We start from the raw sequence: 25,000 nt of genomic DNA on the forward strand, positions 1-25,000 counted from the left end.
CCCGTCCCACCCCCTTCCTCCCCCCTTCCCCCCTGCCCCTGTCCCACCCCCTTCCCCTACCGCTAGCCCTCACCCTCCCCCCCCGCCCCCCTCCCCCCTTCCCCCGGGCTGTTCGCCAGCCCCCCCTCCCCCCATTTGCCCCCCCGCCCTATCCCACCCCCTTCCCCCTCCACCCCCCTTCCCGAGGAATAACGGCCGCGGCTGCCAGCCCCCCCCCTCGCCCCCGTCCCACCCCCTTCCCCCTCCACCCCCCCTTCCCCAGGGCTGGCGGCCGTGGCCGCCAACCCCCCCCTCGCCCCCTGCACCCCTCCCCCCTTCCCCTGGGCTGGCGGCCGTGGCCGCCAGTCCCCCCCCCCGCTCCCCCCTTCCCCCCCCGCCAGCCCCCCCCTCTTCCCGCCCTGCCCCCCCTTCCCCCGCCCTGCCCCCCCTTCCCCCGCCCTGCCCCCCCTTCCCCCGCCAGCCCCCCCCGCTCCCCCCTTCCCCCCCCCCCCCCCTTCAACTAGGTGGAATTGACTTACATGCAAAGTGGCATGCCCATCCCATAAGGCTTGATTGGATAACATACCTAGCAGCGTGTTTTTTTATGGATGTGCATGACACTAGAGCAAAAATAGTATTTAATGCTCGATTGACCATGCAAAGGATATCCGATGGGCACAACACTTTTCGTATGCCTCGGGCGTGTTTTTTTGCAGATGTCCATATCACTAGGGAAAAAATGGTGTATAATGCATGATCGACCATGCAAAGCATATCTGATGGTGACAATACTTTGCACGCACCTAAACGTAGTTGAAACAGACTTGCGTGCAAAGTGGAGCCCCAATCCGATAAGTACTTATTTGAATAACACGCCTACGGTCATGTTTTTATATGGTTGTGCATGACACAAAGGCAAAAACGGAGTTTTATGCTTGATCAACAATGCAAAGCATATCTGATGGGCACAATACTTTGCACACACCTTCAACTAGGTGGAATTGACTTACATGCAAAGTGGCATTCCCATCGCATAAGTACTTGATCGGATAACACACCTAGCAGCGTGTTTTTTTACGGATGTGCATGACACTAAGGCAAAAATGGTATTTAATGCTCGATCGACCATGCAAAGCATATCCGATGGGCACAATACTTTTCCTATACCTTAACCTAGGTGGTATTGAAATGTTGTCAAAGAGGCACACCCATCCGATAAGTACTTGGTCAGATAACATACCTAACGGCATGTTTTTTTGCAGATGTGCATATCACTACGGGAAAAACGTTGTATAATGCGTAATCGACCATACAAAGCATATTCGATGGTGACAATACTTTCACACATCTCAACCTAGTTGAAACGGACTTGCGTGCAAATTGGAGCCCCCATCCGATAAGTACTTGTTTGATTAACACACTTAGGACCGTGTTTTTTCATGGTTGTGCATGACACTAAGGCAAAAACGGTGTTTTATGCTTGATCGACAATGCAAAGCATATCCAATGGGCACAATACTTTGCACACACCTTCAACTAGGTGGAATTGACTTACATGCAAAGTGGCACGCCCATCCCATAAGTGCTTGATCGGATAACATACCTAGCAGCATGTTCTTTTAACGGATGTGCATGACACTAGAGCAAAAATAGTATTTAATGCTCGATCGACCATGCAAAGGATATCCAATGGGCACAACACTTTTCCTACACTGCAAGCTAGGTGGTATTGAAATGTTCTCAAAGAGGCACACCCATCTGATAAGTACTTGGTCAGATAACACACCTAAGGGTGTGTTTTTTTGTGAATGTGCATATCACTAGGGGAAAAATAGTGTATAATGCGTGATCGACCATGCAAATCATATCCGATGGTGACAATACTTTGCATGCACATCAACATAGTTGAAACAGACTTGCGTGCAAAGTAGAGCCCCCATCCTATAATTACTTGTTTGAATGGTGTATAATGTGTGATCGACCATGCAAAGCATATCCGACGGTGAGAATACTTTGCACGCACCTCAACGTAGTTGAAACGGACTTGCATGCAAAGTGGAGCCCCCATCCGATAAGTACTTATTTGAGTAACACACCTACGGCCGTGTTTTTATATGGTTGTGCATGACACTAAGGCAAAAACAGTGTTTTATGCTTGATCGACAATGCAAAGTATATCCGATGGGCACAATACTTTGCACACACCTTCAACTAGGTGGAATTGACTTACATGGAAAGTGGCACGCCCATCCCATAAGTGAGTGATCGGATAACATACCTAGCAGCGTGTTTTTTTATGGATGTGCATGACACTAGAGCAAAAATAGTATTTAATGCTCGATCGACCATGCAAAGGATATCCGATGGGAACAACACTTTTCGTACACCTCAACCTAGGTGGTATTGAAATTTTGTCAAAGAGGCACACCCATCCGATAAGTACTTGGTCAGATAACACACCTAAGGGCGTGTTTTTTTACGGATGTGCATACCACTAGGGAAAAAACGGTGTATAATGCGTGATCGACCATGCAAATCATATCCGATGGTGACAATACTTTGTACACACCTCAATGTAGTTGAAATGGACTTGCATGCAAAGTGAATCCCCCATCCGATAAGTACTTGTTTGAATAACACACCTAGGACCGTGTTTTTTCATGATTGTGCATGACACTAAGGCAAAAACGGTGTTTTATGCTTGATCGACAATGCAAAGCATATCCGATGGGCACAATACTTTGCACACACCTTCAACTAGGTGGAATTGACTTACATGCAAAGTGGCACGCCCATCCCATAAGTGCTTGATCAGATAACATACCTAGCAACGTGTTTTTTTACGGATGTGCATGACACTAGAGCAAAAATAGTATTTAATGCTCAATCAACCAAGCAAAGGATATCCGATGCGCACAAAAATTTTCGTACACCTCAACCTAGATGGTATTGAAATGTTCTCAATGAGGCACACACATCCGATAAGTACTTGGTCAGATAACACACCTAATGGCGTGTTTTTTTGCGCATGTGCATATGACTAGGAAAAAAATGGTGTATAATGCGTGATCGACCATGCAAAGCATATCCGATGGTGACAATACTTTGCACACATCTCAACCTAGTTGAAACAGACTTGCGTCCAAACTGGATCTCCCATCGGATAAGTACTTGTTTGAATAACACACCTAGGATCGTGTTTTTTCATGGTTGTGCATGACACTAAGGCAAAAACGGTGTTTTATGCTTGATCGACAATGCAAAGCATATCCGATGGGCACAATACTTTGCACACACCTTCAACTAGGTGGAATTGACTTACATGCAAAGTGGCACGCCCATCCCATAAGTGCTTGATCGGATAACATACCTAGCAGCGTGTTTTTTTACGGATGTGCATGACACTAAAGCAAAAATAGTATTTAATGCTCGATCGACCATGCAAAGGATATCCGATGGGCATAACACTTTTCGTATGCCTCAACCTAGGTGGTATTTAAATGTTCTCAGTGAGGCACACCCATCCGATAAGTACTTGGTCAGATAACACATCTAATGGCGTGTTTTTTTGCGGATGTCCACATCACTAGGGAAAAAATGGTGTATAATGCGTGATCGACCATGCAAAGCATATCCGATGGTGACAATACTTTGCACAAACCTCAACATAGTTGAAATGGACTTGCGTGCAAAGTGGAGCCCCAATCCGATAAGTACTTATTTGAATAACACACCTACAGCCATGTTTTTATATGGTTGTGCATGACACAAAGGCAAAAACGGTGTTTTATGCTTGATTGACAATGCAAAGCATATCCGATGGGCACAATACTTTGCACACACCTTCAACTAGGTGGAATTGACTTACATGAAAAGTGGCATTCCCATCGCATAAGTACTTGATCGGATAACACACCTAGCAGCGTGTTTTTTTATGGATGTGCATGACACTAAGGCAGAAATGGTATTTAATGCTCGATCGACCATGCAAAGCATATCTGATGGGCACAATACTTTTCCTACACCTTAACCTAGGTGGTATTGAAATGTTCTCAAAGAGGCACACCCATCCGATAAGTACTTGGTTAAATAAAATACCTAAGGGTATGTTTTTTTGCGGATGTGCATATCACTACGGGAAAAACGTTGTATAATGCGTAATCGACCATGTAGAGCATATCCGATGGTGAAAATACTTTGCACGCATCTCAACCTTGTTGAAATAGACTTGCGTGCAAACTGGAGCCCCCATTCGATAAGTACTTGTTTGATTAACACACTTAGGACCGTGTTTTTTCATGGTTGTGCATGACACTAAGGCAAAAACGGTGTTTTATGCTTGATCGACAATGCAAAGCATATCCGATGGGCACAATACTTTGCACACACCTTTAACTAGGTGTAATTGACTTACATGCAAAGTGGCACGCCCATCCCATAAGTGCTTGATCAGATAACATACCTAGTAGCGTGTTTTTTTACGGATGTGCATGACACTAGAGCAAAAATAGTATTTAATGCTCGATCGACCATGCAAAGGATATCCGATGGGCACAACACTTTTCGTACGCCTCAACCTAGGTGGTATTGAAATGTTCTCAAAGAGGCACACCCATCCGATAAGTACTTGGTCATATAACACACCTAAGGGCGTGTTTTTTTGCGGATGTGCATATCACTAGGGAAAAAATGGTGTATAATGTGTGATCGACCATGCAAAGCATATGCGATGGTGACATTACTTTGCACGCAGCTCAAAGTACTTGAAATGGACTTGCATGCAAAGTGGAGCCCCCATCCGATCAGTACTTATTTGAATAACACTCCTACGGCCGTGTTTTGATATGGTTGTGCATGACACTAAGGCAAAAACGGTGTTTTATGCTTGATCGACAATGCAAAGCATATCTGATGGGCACAATAATTTGCACACACCTTCAACTAGGTGGAATTTACTTACATGCAAAGTGGCACGCCCATCCCATAAGTGCTTGATCAGATAACGTACCTAACAGCGTGTTTTTTTACGGATGTGCATGATACTAGAGCAAAAATAGTATTTAATGCTCGATCGACCATGCAAAGGATATCCTATGGGCACAACACTGTTTGTACACCTCAACCTAGGTCATATTGAAATTTTTTCAAAGAGGCACAACCATCCGATAAGTACTTGGTCAGATAACACACCTAAGGGCGTGTTTTTTTGCGGATGTGCATACCACTAGGGAAGAAACGGTGTATAATGCGTGATCGACCATGCAAATCATATCTGATGGTGACAATACTTTACACACACCTCAAAGTAGTTGAAACAAACTTGCATGCAAAGTGGAGCCCCCATCCGAGAAGTACTTGTTTGAATAACACACCTGGGACCGTGTTTTTTCATGGTTGTGCATGACACTAAGGCAAAAACGGTGTTTTATGCTTGATCGACAATGCAAAGCATATCCGATGGGCACAATACTTTGCACACACCTTTAACTAGGTGTAATTGACTTACATGCAAAGTGGCACACCCATCCCATAAGTGCTTGATTGGATAACATACCTAGCAGCGTGTTTTTTTTACGAATGTGCATGACACTAGAGCAAAAATAGTATTTAATGCTCGATCGACCATGCAAAGGATATCCGATGGGCACAATAATTTTCCTACACTGCAACCTAGGTGGTATTGAAATGTTCTCAAAGAGGCACACCCATCTGATAAGTACTTGGTCAGATAACACACCTAAGGGCGTGTTTATTTGTGGATGTGCATACCACTAGGGAAAAAATGGTGTATAATGCATGATCGACCATGCAAATCATATATGATGGTGACAATACTTTGCACACACCTCAACGTAGTTGAAACGGACTTGTGTGCAAAGTGGATCCCCCATCCGATAAGTACTTGTTTGAATAACACACCTAGGACCGTGTTTTTTCATGGTTGTGCATGACACTAAGGCAAAAACGGTGTTTTATGCTTGATCGACAATGCAAAGCATATCCGATGGGCACAATACTTTGCACACACCTTCAACTAGGTGGAATTGACTTACATGGAAAGTGGCACGCCCATCCCATAAGTGCTTGATCGGATAACATACCTAGCAGCGTGTTTTTTTACGGATGTGCATGACACTAGAGCAAAAATAGTATTTAATGCTCGATCGATCATGCAAAGGATATCCGATGGGCCTCAACCTAGGTGGTATTGGAATGTTCTCAAAGAGGCACACCCATCCGATAAGTACTTGGTCAGATAACACACCTAAGGGCATGTTTTTTTGCAGATGTGCATACCACTAGGGAAAAAACGGTGTATAATGTGTGATCGACCATGCAAATCATATCTGATGGTGACAATACTTTGCACGCACCTCAACGTAGTTGAAACGGACTTGCGTGCAAAGTGGAGCCCCCATCCGATAATTACTTGTTTGAATAACACACCTAGGGCTGTGTTTTTATATGGTTGTGCATGACACTAAGGCAAAAACGGTGTTTTATGCTTGATCCACAATGCAAAGCATATCCGATGGGCACAATACTTTACACACACCTTCAACCAGGTGGAATTGACTTACATGCAAAGTGGCATTCCCATTGCATAAGTACTTGATCGGATAACACACCTAGCAGTGTGTTTTTTTTACGGATGTGCATGACACTAGAGCAAAAATAGTATTTAATGCTCGATCCACCATGCAAAGCATATCCGATGGGAACAATACTTTTCCTATGCCTTAACCTAGGTGGTATTGAAAATTTGTCAAAGACACACACCCATCCAATAAGTAGTACTTGGTTAGATAACATACCTAAGGGCGTGTTTTTTTGCAGATGTGCATATCATTACGGGAAGAACGTTGTATAATGCGTAATCAACCATGCAGAGCATATCCGATGGTGACAATACTTTGCATGCATCTCAGGTGAAACGGACTTGCGTGAAAAGTGGAGCCCCCATCCAATAAGTACTTGTTTGATTAACACACTTAGGACCGTGTTTTTTCATGGTTGTGCATGACACTAAGGCAAAAACGGCGTTTTATGCTTGATCGACAATGCAAAGCATATCTGATGGGCACAATACTTTGCACACATCTTCAACTAGGTGGAATTGACTTACATGCAAAGTGGCACACCCATCCCATAAGTGCTTGATTGGATAACATACCTAGCAGGCTCGTGTTTTTTTATGGATGTGCATGACACTAGAGCAAAAATAGTATTTAATGCTCGATCGACCATGGAAAGGATAACTTGGCATGTCCATCTGATGAGTACTTGATCGGATAACTTCTCCCACCAATAAATTAAATACTAATTAAAAATTATAATAAATGAGTAGATTATTAAAAAGAGACTAATATTTATGTAATTGTTGCTACTGCAGCTTGCTTGCGAAGGACTCTCACAAAGGAAATGGCTAAAGATTTTGTTCCAAGGATGGATGTGATTTTATGTAGCAAAAGAGAAGTAGTTGCATTTGCTACAATCCATGATAGTGATCCCAATTCAGTTTGCCACTTTCGAAGACTTGGCGAAGATAAGGTGGCAGTTACTGTATCAAAGATTCTTAGCGCACATGTTGAGCTAAAGTATAAATGTGGAGATATGGAAACACTTGGAGATGTTATGCCCTACAATACATCCAACAAATCATTTATAGCATGGGACAAAGATGAGACTTATGCAACATACATTATCAAGAATACAAAGTGCACCACCTTGGATTTTACTATAGGGGACATTTTACAAATGAGATCATTTGCAAATAAGACTGTAGCAGAAGATGAAATATTGGGATTTGAACAAGTGGAGCAATGGTCATTTGCACAGATGAGGATTCTAAAAGTCATTGATGATGGTATGGTTGATAACATAACATCCTTATGTGATCCCTACTATGAGGTAGGCAAGAATATGAGATGGAGCATGCAATTTTTAAACATGAGAAAGAGGCACGTGGTTTTCAATGATAAAGACAAGGTATACTACAATATCAGAGGACCTAAAAAGTGTGCCCATGTGCCAGGCTCTATCACTTCAAATGTGGATGATTTCAATATACTCAATTATAGAAGTGACATCTTATCTGGAGTGGATGAGTTCATTGGTTCCGAGAAACAAAATGATTTTAGAAGCGAAGCCTTATCTGGGGTGGATGAATTCTTGCACAGTGAGAAGGGCAAAGGTTTCAATAGCGATGTCTTGTCAATTGTGGATGAGTTCATGCATATTAACAAACCTAGTGTCAATCAAGCTTGTGGATTTGTGAAAGCCATGCAAGATGTTCCAATCAGTGATGTTCTCTCAGGAGTGGAAGAGTTTCAAGGTTCTCAATACTCTCGTAGAATATTGAATTCTTTGAATGGTCCTAAGAGTATGTTAAAAACGAGGATGAGATCAACAGAGGATTATTCAATATTTAACTTTGATTGTGATATGGACAAGGATGCAACGACCAATCATGGATGCTTGGTTACAAACAAATGTGAGGAGAAGAAGTGCATAAATACAGATAACAACATGCATGAGGAACGAAAATGGTCATACATATGCATGAAGAGAAAACGAATCCAGGCAGATCCACAAAAGCAACCAAAGAGGAAGAGAGTAATGAAGGAGGAGAACATGTTAAATGCATTGGGATATGTATGTTGCAAGCGAAGATATATGCACTTCATTGATCTTGCAGACATCAGGGAATGTAGAGGACACGTGTGGCAAAGAAGAGGAAGCAAAAGAAATGAATACCTTCTCACAAGTCTCTCTTGCTTTCTTCAGAATGGCAATAAAAGGCTAAGTTCAAGACAAACGGTAAAACCTCTAGTAAATGGAAAAAGGATTTGCAATAAGGCATATCGCAATATTACTGGATTATCCCATGGTACATATTGGGATTTAGTCACCAAGGCAAAGGGCGGCAACAAATTTAGCATTCACGGTAATAGAGGAAGGTCCAAATCAAGAATCTCAACTGTCAAGGCAGTAGCAATTTTGCAAGACTTCATACATGAAAATGCTTTACCTCAACCCCATATATCTACCAAACTCCCTAACGGTGACGCGATCACTGAAATGCACCTTCCAATGGGCTTGACAAAGCTCGAAGTATTTGACTCTATTGCAGAAAAGCAAAGGCAAAGAGGGGATGCCATAGCTTCTTCTCATACTTTGTATACTCTTTGGAAGAAGAACTTTGGATATGTTAAAATCCCAAGGAGGCAAAAAATGTCAAAGTGCAATGTCTGTGATGATTTAAAGCGAGCGATTGAGAGTGCAACATGTCCAAATCAAAGGGAATTATACAAAAAAAACCGAAAATCTCATCATGACCTTATTCGACATTCCAGACAAAAATATGCATTTTGGAAGGCGCAAGCTATTTTGCATCCCGATGACTACATGTGCCTTATTGTAGATGGCATGGATCAGAATACAACAACATTGCCTCGTTTTGTTGCCACTCCACCTAAATTACAAGGAAAGCACTTTCTAAAGACACATCTATGTGGAGTGTTAGTGCATGGAATTAAGTTCTTTGCAGATATATGGATTGATTCCTTGCATCTACATGATAGCAATCAAGTTGTAACATCTATTATGAAGGCAATTCGCAATGTACATGCAGAAAAAGGCTGCCTACCACCGACTTTGAGAATACAAGCTGATAATTGCTGGCAAGAAAATAAGAATGTACTCATGTTTATATTCTGCTCCATGCTAGTTGCTCATCGAATCTTCAATGAGGTCGAATGTGGATTTTTGTATGTTGGGCATACACATGAGGATATCGATCAGGTTTTTAGCACAGTCTCAAGGGAGCTTAAATGCAAGGATGTGGAGACAATAGATGACTTGGTAAGAAGATGTGGCAGGCAAGTTGGTGGTCGTAAGGAAAGTACAGTATGTGAGAGGCTCAAAAGTTTACTCCCACGTCCATATTGTGGACCGAAGAAGAGAGGGTTTATGCCACAAGTAGATATAGAGATCGATTGTTTTGTTGTGGTTCGGCCATCGGATGATGAATATGAGAATGTGAAGTTTTGGGTTGCAAAAGTAGTTGATGTGCAAAGAGATGACCAAGGGAGAGCTACAACATTTACAGCGGTATGGTATGAGCCAAAGGGCAGGAAGGAGAATATGGATAACAACACATTGTATACTAATTGTATAATGAAGGAGTGGGTCCCAAATGATGAAGCGGTCTCTCAAGTTTCGAGGGAGACAATCATAGTGTCTTGGCATTCAAGGGCAAAGAAATCAAAGAAGCGCATGGGATATGAGGTAGAAGGAAAAATAAAAATACCACAGCAAACTATTTTGCATATACACAAATTTTTAAGGATGCTCGCCATGGAGGAAGTAGAAGGAGATAGCACAAATAAAGAATGTCCATGATTAAAGCTTTGTATTGAAGTACATTGAAGGATTTTATTTGGGTACTAGGCAAGAAGCCAATCCAAGACAATTATAATCAGAGTCATCACCTCCTATGTCAAATGAGAGTCAAAATGGATGTCACCCAAGGGTCAAGGCTTGCCAAGACAATAGGGAGTTAATGCAGATGGCACTTGGCAAGGGACTATCACATTGAGCAATAAGACAATGGGGAGTCAATGCACCCAAGGGGCAAGGCTTGGCAAGATAACTTGTGGGAGTTAATGCAGATGGCACCTGGCAAGGGACTATCGCATTGAGCAATAAGACAATGGGGAGTCAATGCACCCAAGGGGCAGGGCTTGGCAAGACAAGTGGGAGTCAAATTATGCAGATGGCACCTGGCAAGGGACTGTCATGACATTGAGCAATAAGACAATGGGGAGTCAAATCATGCAGATGGCACGAATTGAGGCTCTTTAAGAGCAACAATTTAAATTGTAAACATATGTTCAATATGTATCATTTTGGATATAAAGACTCTAGCTGAGAGCAACGTCTCTCAATTCTAGCTATATCTAAGTTATTTGTTAATTTAATTATTTTTAATATTTTTCCTTGACGTGATAAATTTATAAATCGATGAAAGGAGACTTAAATATTTCATAAAAATAACATTGTCACTCGCAATATGCACAAAATTTCAAATTCTTGCATGTTGGTGCAAAAGTATAGATTGAAAAAATAATATTTTTATGTGAATATGATAGTGCCATAAAGTGAACTTTTGATTTGGGAAGAATATTTTCAGAAAGTAAAATTTTGATTTGGGAAGGATATTTTCACAAAGTAAAGTTTTCATTTGGGAAGGATTTTTGGGCTTCGTCCAAAATTAATGAAATAGGTGTTTCAAGCTCTTTGAGCATAGAGAGGCATTGCATGTGGGCTGATGAAGCTACGGCAAAGAAGTGAGTTGGAGCCAGGTAATGAGTCGATGGATGGGGTGTTGCTAACCATAGATGCTGATAGACAAGCATTGAGGTTGGAGGTCACAGTTGCTGATGCATCCCTTGATTGTTCGTGGATGTTTAGAGGTTGTTAGAGGCGTTGTGAGCTCGAAGGTGCCTGAGACTCTGGTTGTTTTTTTCCGTTGCGCTACCTTTGATTAGGCTAGCTTAGAGGCATGGAGGCTCATTGAGATTGCCCTACACCAACATGTTGGCAATGGTTGACTTTCCTAAGTTTTAGCTACGTTCACATTACTGATATCCGGTGTCACCCATGTGTCGGGAGGCATCATCTCATTGAGCCAGTTGTCCAACTTGGACAATTTGTCTTCCCTGATGCAACGATTCAGATTTTCTCCCTCTTCATCCTCGAAAGGAGGAGGGAAGTCCACACATGCAAATTCACTACTCGCTGAGAACTCCTTTTGTATATCTGGCATCACCTCCTTAAGCCAATCATCATCTATCTTCATATATAGTACCAGAAAGTGTTTCTCTGCCTCTTTGAACATGCTCCGAAATGTGTTCCATATGATGGTGTCCATGATATCTAGCCTATTCTTCTCGACAATGAAAATGAGGACTATAACACACAGCAGTGAGGAAGTCAAATACCTTCTTTCTTGCATCTTCGTCTGGAACACTTCCCAAAGATGCCTCACCTAAACCCATAGTGTCCAGCATGGTCCATCCTCTGCCTCGTAGAGTTTTGCATTGCCGCTTACACCATGACCAATTGGGGCTGGTAGAGGCTTGGTTTGCCATTGTGAGATCATCCCATTTGCTTCTAAGCTATTTGCTTGCTGCAAATCTTATCTATTCTTCATGGCGTGTGTAGAGCCTATTGTGAGCTTGCAGTTCAGTGGAGCTTTTCTCTTGCTCTAGGTTATAGCTGTCTCTGTTCTTTTATTTGTTGCTACTACTGATTCACCCTTTTGCTCCCTAGGTGGCGCTACTACTTGCTCTAGGTAGTCCGCTGATGTTGAATTTTTTTGTGGTTGGGTCGGCTGAATGCTTTGTGCAAAGACTCTCTCAAAGGTCTCTCTTAGAGCATGTAGAACTTAGGGAGCCTTCGTCTAGATAGATTATCTCTCTCTTTCTCTCCCCAAGAAGGAATGCCAATGAAACCTCAAGAGAACTCTCGACCTTTGATCCACATCTCTCCTTGTGGATGTCCTTGATCCATGTCTTCACATCATGTAGTCCACATCCTAGGGTGGCTACTTTAATACATTCCTACACCATACCTTTGACTCTAATCCATGTGCACATGGCACCATATCTCAACACATGTTGGGGCAACAGCCGCTTATTGGATATGGGCTGGCTGACAAAGAAGCCATAAGACTCATTACAGTAGAAGAAGAGGAGATGGTGGCCGACCCCAAATGACTAAGAATAGATCCAAGCCCCAACCCCACCACCTATCCCGCTCAGCAACCACTTGACAACCAACTACACAAACAATACGAAGATCGTCAAGTGGAAGAATTCTTGAAGAGATAGTGATGCTTTGAGGCCTCTTCCTGACATCCTAAAGGCAAGGCCACCATTCTCGACCCCATTGATGTGGAGGAGTTTCACGGAGATGATAGTGTAAATATTGGTCTCCACCCCATGGCAACAAGCATTCCTCCCACCCCCTTTTCCCCCAAGATGAAAACCCCTACCCTCGTGCAACCCCAAGAGCCCACATCGTTCATCATAGGCTCTTCCTGTTCTCCCTAGGCTAGGATCATAGAAGCTCTACAGTTTTGCAGTGCACCACAGTACAAAACCCTTGGAGGCTACAATACCATGTCAGCCCAACAGCTCTCACAGGCGGACCACATGGAGCTCTAGCTACTGCTACTGAATACAATGGCCCAGATTCCTTAGGTTGCATGAACAATTTTGCAATGGAGGAAAGAGAAAGCCTCCCAACTATCCTCCTCCCTCCTCCAAGCGCAACTTAGTGCATGCGCGATAGCCACACCCATAGGGTCACTGCACAAGCTATCGAGCCTACCCTCAACAAAGTAGAGGAGTATCAATAAAAGGTCAAAGAGCTGGAAGTTACAGTCACAAAGCTCAAGGATGAGCTCTCTACCAGCAAATCCATGGTTCAAACCATGCTAGACCAGTTGGACAAGGCAGAATCTAGCTTTCATAGCGCAGAAGAACGGAGGGCACAAGTCGAGGGCCAGAACGCTAGGCTTAGGGAGGGATCCATAGGGAGGGATCTGACCAGCAAATCCAAACCCTTTAGGATCTCCTCACACAGGATCAGGCCCTCACCATTGCCATACAAGCTGAGAACGAGAACCTACGCACCTCTAGCCACCCAAAGGAATCTACATTAGAAGACAGATAACAATAAGAGTTCTTGATGTATAGGGAGGTCTTTGCATAGCTCGCCACCTAGTCCTACACCCTCACCCCACATACGGTCCCCCAAACACTTCAAATGCACTTCGATGCACTCTTTGCACAAAACCTTATTTTTCACATAGATCTCACTACCCCTCTCCTGCCTAACACCCTCTAGACCATCCTCCACCACCGCAACCCCGATCATTGTCGCCTCATCCTCGCCATGTCTTACTTCTCCCTCGACCTTCAGCCTGCTAGTCTATCCCTCCTCCATCCCTTTAATCTTCAAACCCTAGCCACCCACCCCACGCTCCTCAATGTCCAGGAGTGGTGTCGTGTAATCACTGAGTCCACCAATTATCCACAGGATGATGAAGTGATGCATTAGCCAAGCCCGACAAACTTAGCCCATGGGTATGTACTCTGAACAGCCTCTAAGCCCGACATCGGCTGGATGCAGACCTATGGCCGGGCTTCTGTAGTCCAAATGCAAGGACACCTAGTTGCATATCGCTCGACAGCCTAGCATCCCCTCAACATCATCATTTTGTACAATTGGGTGCTACAAGCTCTCTAGGACTCACTCGAGTCCTTGGTCAACAATTTTGACACAATTCATGTAGCCTTACCCCGATTCATGTAGCCTTACCCCGAAGATGTTACCAAGGAGGAGGGGCAAGAAGCAATCGCCATCTTTAACTCTATCACCCCCCTGTAGAAATACCATAGCCACCCCCTATAGATCTTGTCCAACCCCCCCAACAACCCGCCAATCTTGTCCTAAGTACTCCTCTAATGAATACCCCCCCAACTTCCCTACACCAACCTCCCTGAGTGCTCCTTTAATGCCTCCAACACTAGCACCGCACAGCATGGGACCTCCCTGTCCATTTCCTCCAATGCTCCTCTCAACCTCCCAGATGATGCTCTCAATACAATATTGAAGCCAGCACATTTTGTACATACACCCATTGACCCTACGCCTGCAAGGAATGTAGAGGAGGAGCCTATGCCAAATATCAACGATGATGTCCCTCCAACGCCCCCCTCCTCCTCGCCCGAGGATATCCAATGGCGGCCCGACCTGTAATCCTTCCAGGACTTGCCCGACAGTGCTCTAATGAATCACTGGAAGGCCTAGCTTGAAGGATTTTGCCTCCGTCTCTACAAAATAATGGAATTTCTCCCCCTCACTCAGTTTATTACCTACTCTTTCAACGATTAAAGGTGAACCCACCTGAAGTGCACACGTGGTAGTTACAACTTAGCCCTCGATGTGTCTGTTTCACTCAGCGACTCAAACGTCACCTTTCAACCCCATTGGCGCATCCCCTTTTTGAAAAAGGAGCAATTTTGGTGCTACTATCATATGCACACTGTCGAGCAGTAGATCCATCCCCTCTACATGCCCATGGAAAGGTGATGAACCTAGGCCCACTTCGAGAGCTCTAACAAAAGGATCCTAATATTGTCTACAACTTCCCAAAATATAACTTCCCCAAGGAAATGACTCAGGAGGGATTTTGATTTTGCCTCCAGTGATTCAATGATACCTGCGGTGACCCCATGGTGGTTGCAGCAGTCCACTTCAACCACCTCATCCTTTTGCTGCTCCGAGATCTCACCGCCCACAGTCGGCCCATTGACAACAGACTACATAATCTGACCAATTAGGTTGTCTTCAACCCCGACACTAGTCCCTCCCAATTCTAGGATTGACGCCTCTACCTCCTGGTCTGCAACCTCCATGGACATCACATTCGAGTCTTCAAGGACATGCATGCCACCCACTTCTGGAAGTTTCACTCATATTTCACGCAGATCACACCCCACCAACTGGACCGCTACGCAGTCCTCCAGACAATCCTCTCCACTCACCTACTTCAGTGCAACTGATCTGACTGCTCAGCAAAACAAGAAGGGGGGCATGTTAACAGCCACAACCATGGAGCACGATGATGGATATGGCCCTAGGTGTTTTGAGCCACAAATGTCTTAGCATCAATCTGGTCCTATGGGTTTTGAGCTGCAAATGCCTCAAAATCAATTTAGTCCTGTGGGTGTTGAGCCTCAAATGGCCCTCCCTTCAAAAGGTCACTTGTATAAAAGGCCAAATGGTTGACTTTGGTCTTCATTGTTGGATGCACAAGTTTGTAATACAAGCTCCCTCTTCTCTTCCAAGAGTGTTTTTCAGTGTTCTGTTGTTTCCTTTGTAGTGCCTTTGTGTTTGCCACTCCTCATTCTCCTATTCTCCTCCCCTTCTCCTTCTCTTTTCCCATATCCCCTTTCCCCCCTTCTCCAATCTCCCCTTTCCCTCTTTCTCTCGTAAAAACACATTACAACAATCCAGGAGCCACTTGAGTGACACCTACGGGCGGTGCGTAGTTTGCATTGCTCTTACAAGGAGTAGCTTGGAGTGAAGGCTCCACGGGCATTCCTTCAATATCCCCACGAAAACGTGAGTCACCATTGATACTACACACTGCACTCTGATACCAATTGTAAGATTTTAGTGAACTGCATGCAAGTCATACTGATTTTTGAATCTCACATGTGACAATGCAACCTGCATATCCATGGCTCATTTAACACACTCAAATGCTCAAACATAGAAGAAGATTTGTGAGATAAAAAATTGCCCAAAACACCCTTGTATTTATATCGATAGAATATTGAATACATTGATCATCAGGGCAATCCTACTAGGTTTTTTGTTGTTGGTAACAAAGAAACCAACTCGATCTAGGGACCCTAGAGACTGTTATCGACTCATGAGATCTACACTACTACTAGCAGGTACTAGTGATTCTCATAATAGTGATACGAGGGCCTGTGTAGGTTGCACAGAGAGAGAGAGAGAGAGAGAGAGAGAGAGAGAGAGAGGTTGCACAGAGAGAGAGAGAGAGAGACAGAGAGACAGAGACATATATTTTTGCATATATGGAAGCTCAAAGTGTTCATTGCCATGCTGAATACCACCAATTGAGCTACCAATGGATGCAAACCTAATTGTCAAGTGGTCGGACGTGCAAACTCATCTCCTAGCCATGTCATGGAATTCAAGAGCATGAATCACAAGACATGCATCAAGTGTCCATGCCATTGGACCAATCATGAGCAATCAACAAGGTTTGCCACCCATGTACCATGTCGAGGATAAGCGACGAGGAGAGGGAGAGAGAGTGGAGAGCTACTCACCTTCATAGATTCATGGGATTAAGGACTGAGGAGGAGGTGGAAGAGGAAGAGAGGGAAAAGGAGGAAGAGAAGGACAAGGAGGAGGACCTAGGGGGTATTTAAAAAACCCCTCAACAAAAGTTTTCATCCTAATAAAAACACCCCTCTTTATTTATGAACTAAAGTTAATTTTTTTAAAGTTCAATTAAAAACTCCTCATGTTATTGTAATCCTGTAAAATTTTTTTGAGAAGTCTAATTAAAATACCCCTTTCTTTGAATGCAAGTGGTACACTAAACTTTTGTGAGATGAACTCCCCAAGGAGGAAGAGAAGGAAGGAAGGAGGAGGAGGAGGAATAAGGGAGGAGATTGAGGAGGAGGAGGAGGAGGAGGAGGAGGAGGGAGGAAGAGATGGAGAAGGGAGGAGGAGGAAGAATACAAGAGTTGGGAGAACGAGAGAGGAGTGCAAGATTATAGTTTGCGAGAGTGAGTACATGCTAATACACATTGATGAGGCATTAATAGCATAAGGGACAATGGACACTAGGAGATCAAGAACATGAACACAAAAGTGAATTGAATATTAAGGTCCAAAGAGGAAAGATTCTTTCTAATGTTGAGAGATATTTATACATGTTGATCCTAGTACATAAAGTGTATGGGATAGTCTCAACAAAATTTGTATGGGACCTCAAGGTCTCTACACTTTTTATAGGGGACTCCACCATAATCTCTATAGTTTTTGTAGTATGTAACTCCATAATATCTTTTTTAAAGGGACCTCAAAGGTCTCAACACAATGTTCAAAAGTTTTGGATTCTTTCTATTTTTTTGGATTTTGTCACCAAACCACTCACATCCACTTGTTATTGACCTAGCACACTCAAAAATGGGTGTTTTGCCAACAATACCTTCATTTACCTCCACGCAATTGTGGCCTATAGAAACAAAAATAGAGGTGTGAGTGTGGAAGAGAATGTGAGGGAAAGAAAAAATATTCTTTAGTAAAGTATTTTGGACATTTGACATAAAAAATGAATTCATTGACCCTTTTCAATCATTTTGACTACAAATGAAAGTTTTGATGGAAAACGGGGGAAGGTTCCCCCAACATGTAGCATGTTCCATATATGGGGGAGGGGGGAACATGTGGCATGCACCACATGTTCCTCTCTGCCCCACATATGCATGCGCAAAGTTTGCAAGGAGCTATATATGTACACCACCTCACTATCTATGTCTCAATAACACTTACTTTTTCATTGGTTGCTATATGCAAGTGTGTAAAGTTATTGGAAAAAAACCGTTGACTATGACATTTAAATGATTTGTACCTTGATCCGAGTAGTCTGTGGCTTCAACAGAATGCAAGAAAAGGAGAGACAACCTAAGTGCGAAAGTCGTTGCAATAGTGGTGATGTTATGGCATGAAGATACCTTCCAAGAATGTGGGTAATACCAACAACCAGCAATCTTCAGTTAGGAAATTAAGGGACACACATAGGGGTTTGAATGCAACTAGGTATTCTTTTAGGTTCTCACCCATCTGGTCACAGAATATTGGGATGTTTGCCATGGAGAAAAATAGAAAGAGAAGGAAATTGTGGGGAGGTGGAGAGGGAAGAAAAACTGTTGGCTAACCACTAACAATTGAGAGTGGTATTTTGAAATAAAATTCTCAGGAGATGGCAGTTTCTCCAAATAATGAGGACATCTGTAGAAAGCGGACGGGACATAAGATGTTTGACGAGTACATCATACACATGATTGATACAATGCAGGTCAGTGGTTGCCTAAACCATCCCGGTGGTTGTTTGTGATTGAGCTTTGGGGTAGTTTACTTGTTTCATTTCGTGATACAATGCAGGTCATTGGTTGCCTAAACCAGCCTGGTGGTTATTTGTGATTGAGCTTTAGGATAGTTTACTAGGTTGGCTTGGACTTAATGTGATTGTCGTAAACCATCCCGGTGGTTGGAATATCATGCAACCATGGCTAGTTCAGCTCAAACGCCAGAACTAAGCTCTGGCTTGGACTTAATGTGATTATCCTAAACTAGCTCGGTAGCTAGAACATCATGCAACAGTGGTTGGTCAACTCAAACACAATTTATGTGATTGTCCTGAACCGGTGTGGTTGAACAGAAAGTAACAACAATATATTTTACAACAAAATAACAATATACTAAACCAGCCCAGTGGTTGGAATGTCATGCAACCGTGGCTGGTTCATCTCAACACCAATGTGGTTGAATAGACATTAGTTGTTGACTAGCTCGATGGTTGAAATTATTGTGTTTGTTAGTACTTAAATTAGTTAAATTTAATTCCTACTACTCGGATCATATACCACTTAATTTCTAGACCGAGATGGCTTGGACTTAATGTGATTGTGATTGTCCTAAGCTAGCCCGTTGTTATTTTAAGTCAAACAATAGTATCTGATTGAAATTGTGGTTGAACAAAAATAAAAAAATGAAAAGCAATATATTGGTATAGAAATGAAAAGCAATATATTGTTATTTTCTAATTGTGAAATTCAGAAATGAAAAGCAATATACTTGTTATTGTCTAATTGTGACAGTCAGGCCAAACCAAGCCAGTATTTGAAATAGTGACTGTCCTAAACCAGGCCAGTGGTTGAAATTGTGACTATGTCCTAAACCAGCCCGGTGGTTGAAATTATGACTGTCCTAAACCAACGCGGTGGTTGAAATTGTTTTGTTTTGCTAGTACTTTATTATATATGATTGTATTAAACCAACCCAGGGGTCGAAATTGTTTTGTTTTCCCATAGATTGATTAGTTTAATTAGACCGCGCTTTTGCACATACTATATTTTGTTTTGTTTTCCTCATAGTAGTGCAGAAAGGGGGGGCGCATGTTGGGTCAGCAGATGGATTGTATCTCAATTTTATGGATTAGAATCTTGAAATTTCAATTAGGCAGAGGAGATTTGAGCATTGGAAGCCCTGGTACATCAGGAAACTCAAAGATAGGAATGTTCATTGTTGCCAATTTGCCAAACACACATAGGATTTGACCTGTGCAGGAAAATTGTGAATGATTTGAGATCAAGTCGTATTGAGCATTGCTCCATGGGGATCGATGTCCATGTCTCCCTGATGAATGTGTAGACTGTAGGCCACCTGGATTCTCATCATGTGTCACAAGAACCACTGCACTTGTTTTTGTAAATCCCAAATGATAGATTAACCCCATACTTGGTTTTAGTATATCCTAAACAACCATTGTGCTTATTTTTAGTCATCTAATCGCACGTCATGGGATCCAATTGCATTTTCCTTGGTTGCACACAAGGAAAATAGCTCCCACAAGGTTCTCTTTAACTATTGTCAGCTTTCGACCACCGAGCTGGTGAAATATTAGAAAATGCATTTGTTTATGGCCTCCCCTTTAGGCTGGTTCTCTTGAAACATAGTCAGATTTCAACCATCGGGGGCTGTGACCACAAATACTAAACAAATGTATTACATGCCATTCATCTTGTAATAATAAAAACAAACTACTGCGCTGGTGGCAATTAATATCCTAGTGTGCAACCAACCACTACGTTGGTGACCTGCTAGCAACCACTTATCCTGACCACTTATCTTGCACTTCCGCCTTGCTATCCTAAAAAGGATCGTATTATTGCAAAGTGCTATACCAAAATAGTCCCCTTTAGGCTAGTTCTCTTTATCTATTATTAGAATTCAGCCACCGCACTAGTGACCACAAATCCTAAATGTGCTCTATAGAATCGTACTATATTATTGGAAATTTTCCATCAAATTATAAAGTCCAACTTAGGGAAACATTTTCAAATCATAAAGTCTAGTAATTCTTGTTAGCACATGCCTGCTATTACATGTGCTAACAAGCACCTGCAATTACAAGCATTGCATGTGCTAACTAGCATCTGGCAGTGGTAGATGAAAGTGCTAATAAGCATTGCAAGTGCTAACCCCGGTAGTGCAGGTGCTAGCATCTGCAAGCATTTGTTGTGAGATGACAGTGCTAATTGCAAGTGCTAGCCAATATTTATAGTGCTAATAAGCATTGTAGGTGTTCGCAAGCATTGATTGTGGTAGCAACCATTTTATGTGCCAAGAAGCCTATGACATTGGTAGAAGAGAGTGCTAATCAGAATATGACAATTATAACTAGCATATGGCACCGAGCAAAGGTGAGAGGAAACCATCCCATGATTTCACCTAATAGCACATGACAGTGGAAATCAACATATCATACTGTAGCTACCATGTCAGTGGTAAGTTGCAGAGTAGGCGCTATCAATCATGCACTTTAGTAGGGCAATACCTGAGGCTCCTCGAGAAGGTGCATCAGGTGCTTGATGTATATTTATGCCAACTCTTTCTCAACACACATCCTTCTTGTTGGGGGAAACACGCGTCTCGGCCTCCCAAAATGATTGTACAAGTTCTTTTATTTCATCACTAATTGGGCTAGTTTAGTGCGGTGTTGCTTTCAACATGCAGCCAATGAGAATAGTCCATTACCATCATCAACCCGTGCATAGACTCTAGATCTTGCCTCATACAAGCTACGCCTAGGAACTTGAAGTACTCTTCAGACCTTTGCCAGGGGAATGCACTGATTAGAGTTCATCAGCATAGTCAATGCACTTTTCTTAAACAACAACTCATCTTTGGAAGCTGGTTGCTTTACAGTGTCCAGTGTACCATGAACATTGTTAATGAGGCATGCTTGAACATCACCTTTTTCTCTTGATGAAAGGTCACGAAGGCATTGGACGCGAGGATGTTGCAATATTGAATTTAAAAGTTCAGCCTTGAGTTGTGCACCTATGCCAGTCATCATGCTATCAAAAAATTGCACAGTTTTGTTAATAATCCTCTGCTTTTGCAAGTCATCAGTTCCATATATAGTAACCTCCCTCCTGCATTTGTCTCTTGTGCACTGCTCTCTTTTCTTTCTAGCTTCATAATCCCTTATGACATTGCCCCATACTGTTGGTTGATTGGATCTTCCCATGTTGCCTTACATTGGCTCACCTTATTGGTAGCTCAAATGTAAACCCCAAACCCGCAATTTAGTGTAGGCTAGAACTAAGCAATGCTCTGAACGACGAATAATATAAACCAAGAATCCATACAACTTTCTGCATCAGCTCCATAATGCGAAGTTTAAAAATAGAAAAACAAGTGGGAGCATCAAGATCTGGTGCCTGTGGTGAGCATACTTACCAAAGCTTCAAGAAAGCTTAATTGTAAGGAGATTTGACAAGATTGTGGTAGCCCCTTCAATGTAGTATGAAACGATACATTGTGTCATTGGAGAGAGAGAGAGTCCACACAAGAGAATACTCCGCCTCAACAAGGATTCTTGGTGATGGAGCAGGCAACAGGAGGAAGCCTGTGCCTATGTGTGAGTGTGTACTGTGTGTAGAGAGAGAGAGGGGGGGGGGGGGGGTTGTACAATTCAAATTCAAAAGAGAGAGACACTCCACGTCTAGGCTGAGTGTAACTGCCAATTAACATTATGCTCACTTACAAACAAAGCCAAAATGTGATATTCAATGGTGCTTCTTAGCATTGTCCATGGACATGCTTTTTTGACTAGGTTAACGTGCTTCCACCCATACACAAAAAATGCCCTGAACCTCAACAAAAATGTCTACACCCAAGCAAATATTGACCCATGTTTGTGTGTGTGTGTGTGTGTGTGTGTGTGTGTGTGTGTGTGTGTGTGTGTGTGTGTGTGTGTGTGTGTGTGTGTGTGTGTGTGTGTGTGTGTGTGTGTGAGAGAGAGAGAGAGAGAGAGAGAGAGTAGCTTGTAATTAAATTGAAGAGGATTTTTTAATTTGGGGACTTAATAAGCCATTTGCAGACACAATTGGATTTAAAAAACACGTATCTAATATATTTTATGATTTGAACATGTAGGAAGGGGATTTTAAAAATCAAAACTACAACATGTATACCTAGGGAACAGGTGAAAAAATCATTGCAAAAGTATAAGAATTTAAATTATATAAGCCTCTTTTAAATATGTTCTTGCTTGCACATGTTGCATTGTGTTTCAGTGTTCTCTCTCTCTCTCTATGTATCAATCTATATATATATATATATAATTAAGTATTCATGAATAAGCACCGGATGCATAGAGTGCAAGAGTGCCCCTCCCCCCCCCCCTCACGCGTGGCTAGTGGGAGTCACCCAGCACCACTAGCAGTCGATTGGAGAGGCCCCATGGAGATTAGGGGCTGGGTCAACTAAGCTCTCTGGTAGTCAAATGCCAACCTAGAGTCTATGATATGTGCGATTCCAGCCCAGCGATGGAATACTCTTGGACCGAAAGATCGGAGTCTCCACAAGCCTTTTTATTGGTGGAAAGGGGGAGCAGGTTGCACGTCCAAGTAGGGGGAGGCCAGTTCACGAGACAAGTTCATCCCAACAACTAAATGGGGCCTTAATTGATGTAAAGTCAGAATGCTATAATTGAGAGATTCCAATAAACCTTGAGATATCCAGTTATCTTCCTGTTCTGATTGATTCCCTCATAACCATCTCGAATGCTTGAAGCCCACTCGGATTAGAACCTGAAGCGTCCCTGAAAGTGTGACTTGAATTGGCCATTAGTTTCTGTGAGGAGGGGATTAGTCATTCTATTTCTTCCTCTTCCGCACCCTGAGAAGCAGAAGGATGAAGAACTGCTCCCATGGATTCGTTCGACCCTCTGATCCACATCAGCTCCTGGAAAACGTCCTTCATAGCAGGGCGTTTATGGCCTTCTACCCGTAGGCAGGTCATTGCAAGCTTTGCTACTTGATTGATCGATTGCATCATGAGTGGATTCTGAGATGCTCTAAGACCAGGATCGATTACTGTAGAAAATGTGCCAGTCTTCCACCTTGATATACAGAGCACGCTCAGATTGCTTTCAGCCTCCCCTCTTTCCATTGCAACAGGCTTGAGCGAAGTTATCAACTCGAGCAAGACAACTCCGAAGCTGTAAACATCGCTCTTGTCAGTTAGCTGGAACGTCTGGAAGTATTCCGGATCCAAGTACCCCCGTGTGCCCTGCACTACGGTGGAAATATGGGTCTGATTCATCGGCACAAGGCGCGATATACCAAAATCAGAAACCTTCGGGGTTAGTGCCTTATCCAGAAGGATGTTGGAAGACTTGATATCTCTGTGAAATATTGGCGTAGAAATAGACGAATGAAGGTATGCCAATGCTTGTGCGCTTTCGAGAGCGATTGCCAGGCGACTTTCCCAGCTGAGGAATTGCCCATCTTTTCCTTTTAAATGCTCGGAGAGTGTACCGTTTGAAATGTACTCATAGACGAGAAGCGGAACTGGTGTCTCCAGACAGCACCCCAAGAGCTGCACAATGTTTCGATGGTTGATCTGTGACAGGATGATCACTTCGTTGTTGAATTGGTCAACTTCGTGCTGTTCGATTTGATTAGATTTTTTGATAGCCACAACAGTAGAGTCTGCAAGGATGCCCTTGTACACGGTGCCATAGCCTCCCCGCCCGAGTTCGAGGTGCTTTGCAAAGGTTTGAGTGGCCTTGTTGAGGTCAGCCTCGGAGAACAGTCTCGGTGTCTCTCTGCCTCGTGTTGCAGAGATGTATTCCTTCAGCCGAATACCTCCGTTCTTCTCAAAATACCTCGCTTTCCTGATTCTTGCAGTTTGCCTTCTGTAAATGCATCCGAATAGGAGGCCTGTAATGGCTATCGCAGCAGCAGTTGACAAAGCAGTAACTGAGCACAGGTGGAAGTACGAAATCAGAGCACGGCAGAGAAATACTGGAAAACTTCGAAAATACAGAGATTTCGTGGAGGACACCGCACCTGTGATGATCGTGCTGCTTTTGAAACGTTTGTCCACCTTCGTGCACCCAGTTCCGTTGCTCCTTAAAGAGACGCCATTTCCTACGGCATCGTCAGTGCAACCGCAATGAAAACTTCCCGGATCATCGTAGCATATTCCATAAGGAGGTCCCTCACAATTGTCTCGGCCTTCGGCGCACTCGTCTATGTCTACAGATCAGGATAAAAGTCCCAGCGTCGGTAACACAGCGACAAGCGAACTAACAAAATGCAAA

General features: G+C 43.0%; 1 protein-coding gene across 1 annotated transcript in view; it reads right to left on the minus strand.

Moving 5' to 3' along the window:
- The window catches only part of LOC147894123 (uncharacterized), a 44,537-nt gene that overhangs the window by 18,075 nt on the left and 1,462 nt on the right, over nucleotides 1-25,000 (minus strand). Inside the window, exons 2-3 of the mRNA XM_087384647.1 lie at nucleotides 24,747-24,935; nucleotides 23,552-24,656 (exon numbers count right to left, since the gene is read on the minus strand). Of these exons, the coding sequence (XP_087240773.1) occupies nucleotides 23,552-24,656; nucleotides 24,747-24,935 (1,294 nt within the window). The remainder of the gene's footprint in view (nucleotides 1-23,551; nucleotides 24,657-24,746; nucleotides 24,936-25,000) is intronic.

The sequence above is a fragment of the Dipteris shenzhenensis genome, chromosome 14, assembly GCF_047967505.1.
Source record: "Dipteris shenzhenensis isolate YYH24624 ecotype China chromosome 14, Dip_SZ_1.0, whole genome shotgun sequence".
Lineage (NCBI taxonomy): Eukaryota > Viridiplantae > Streptophyta > Polypodiopsida > Gleicheniales > Dipteridaceae > Dipteris > Dipteris shenzhenensis.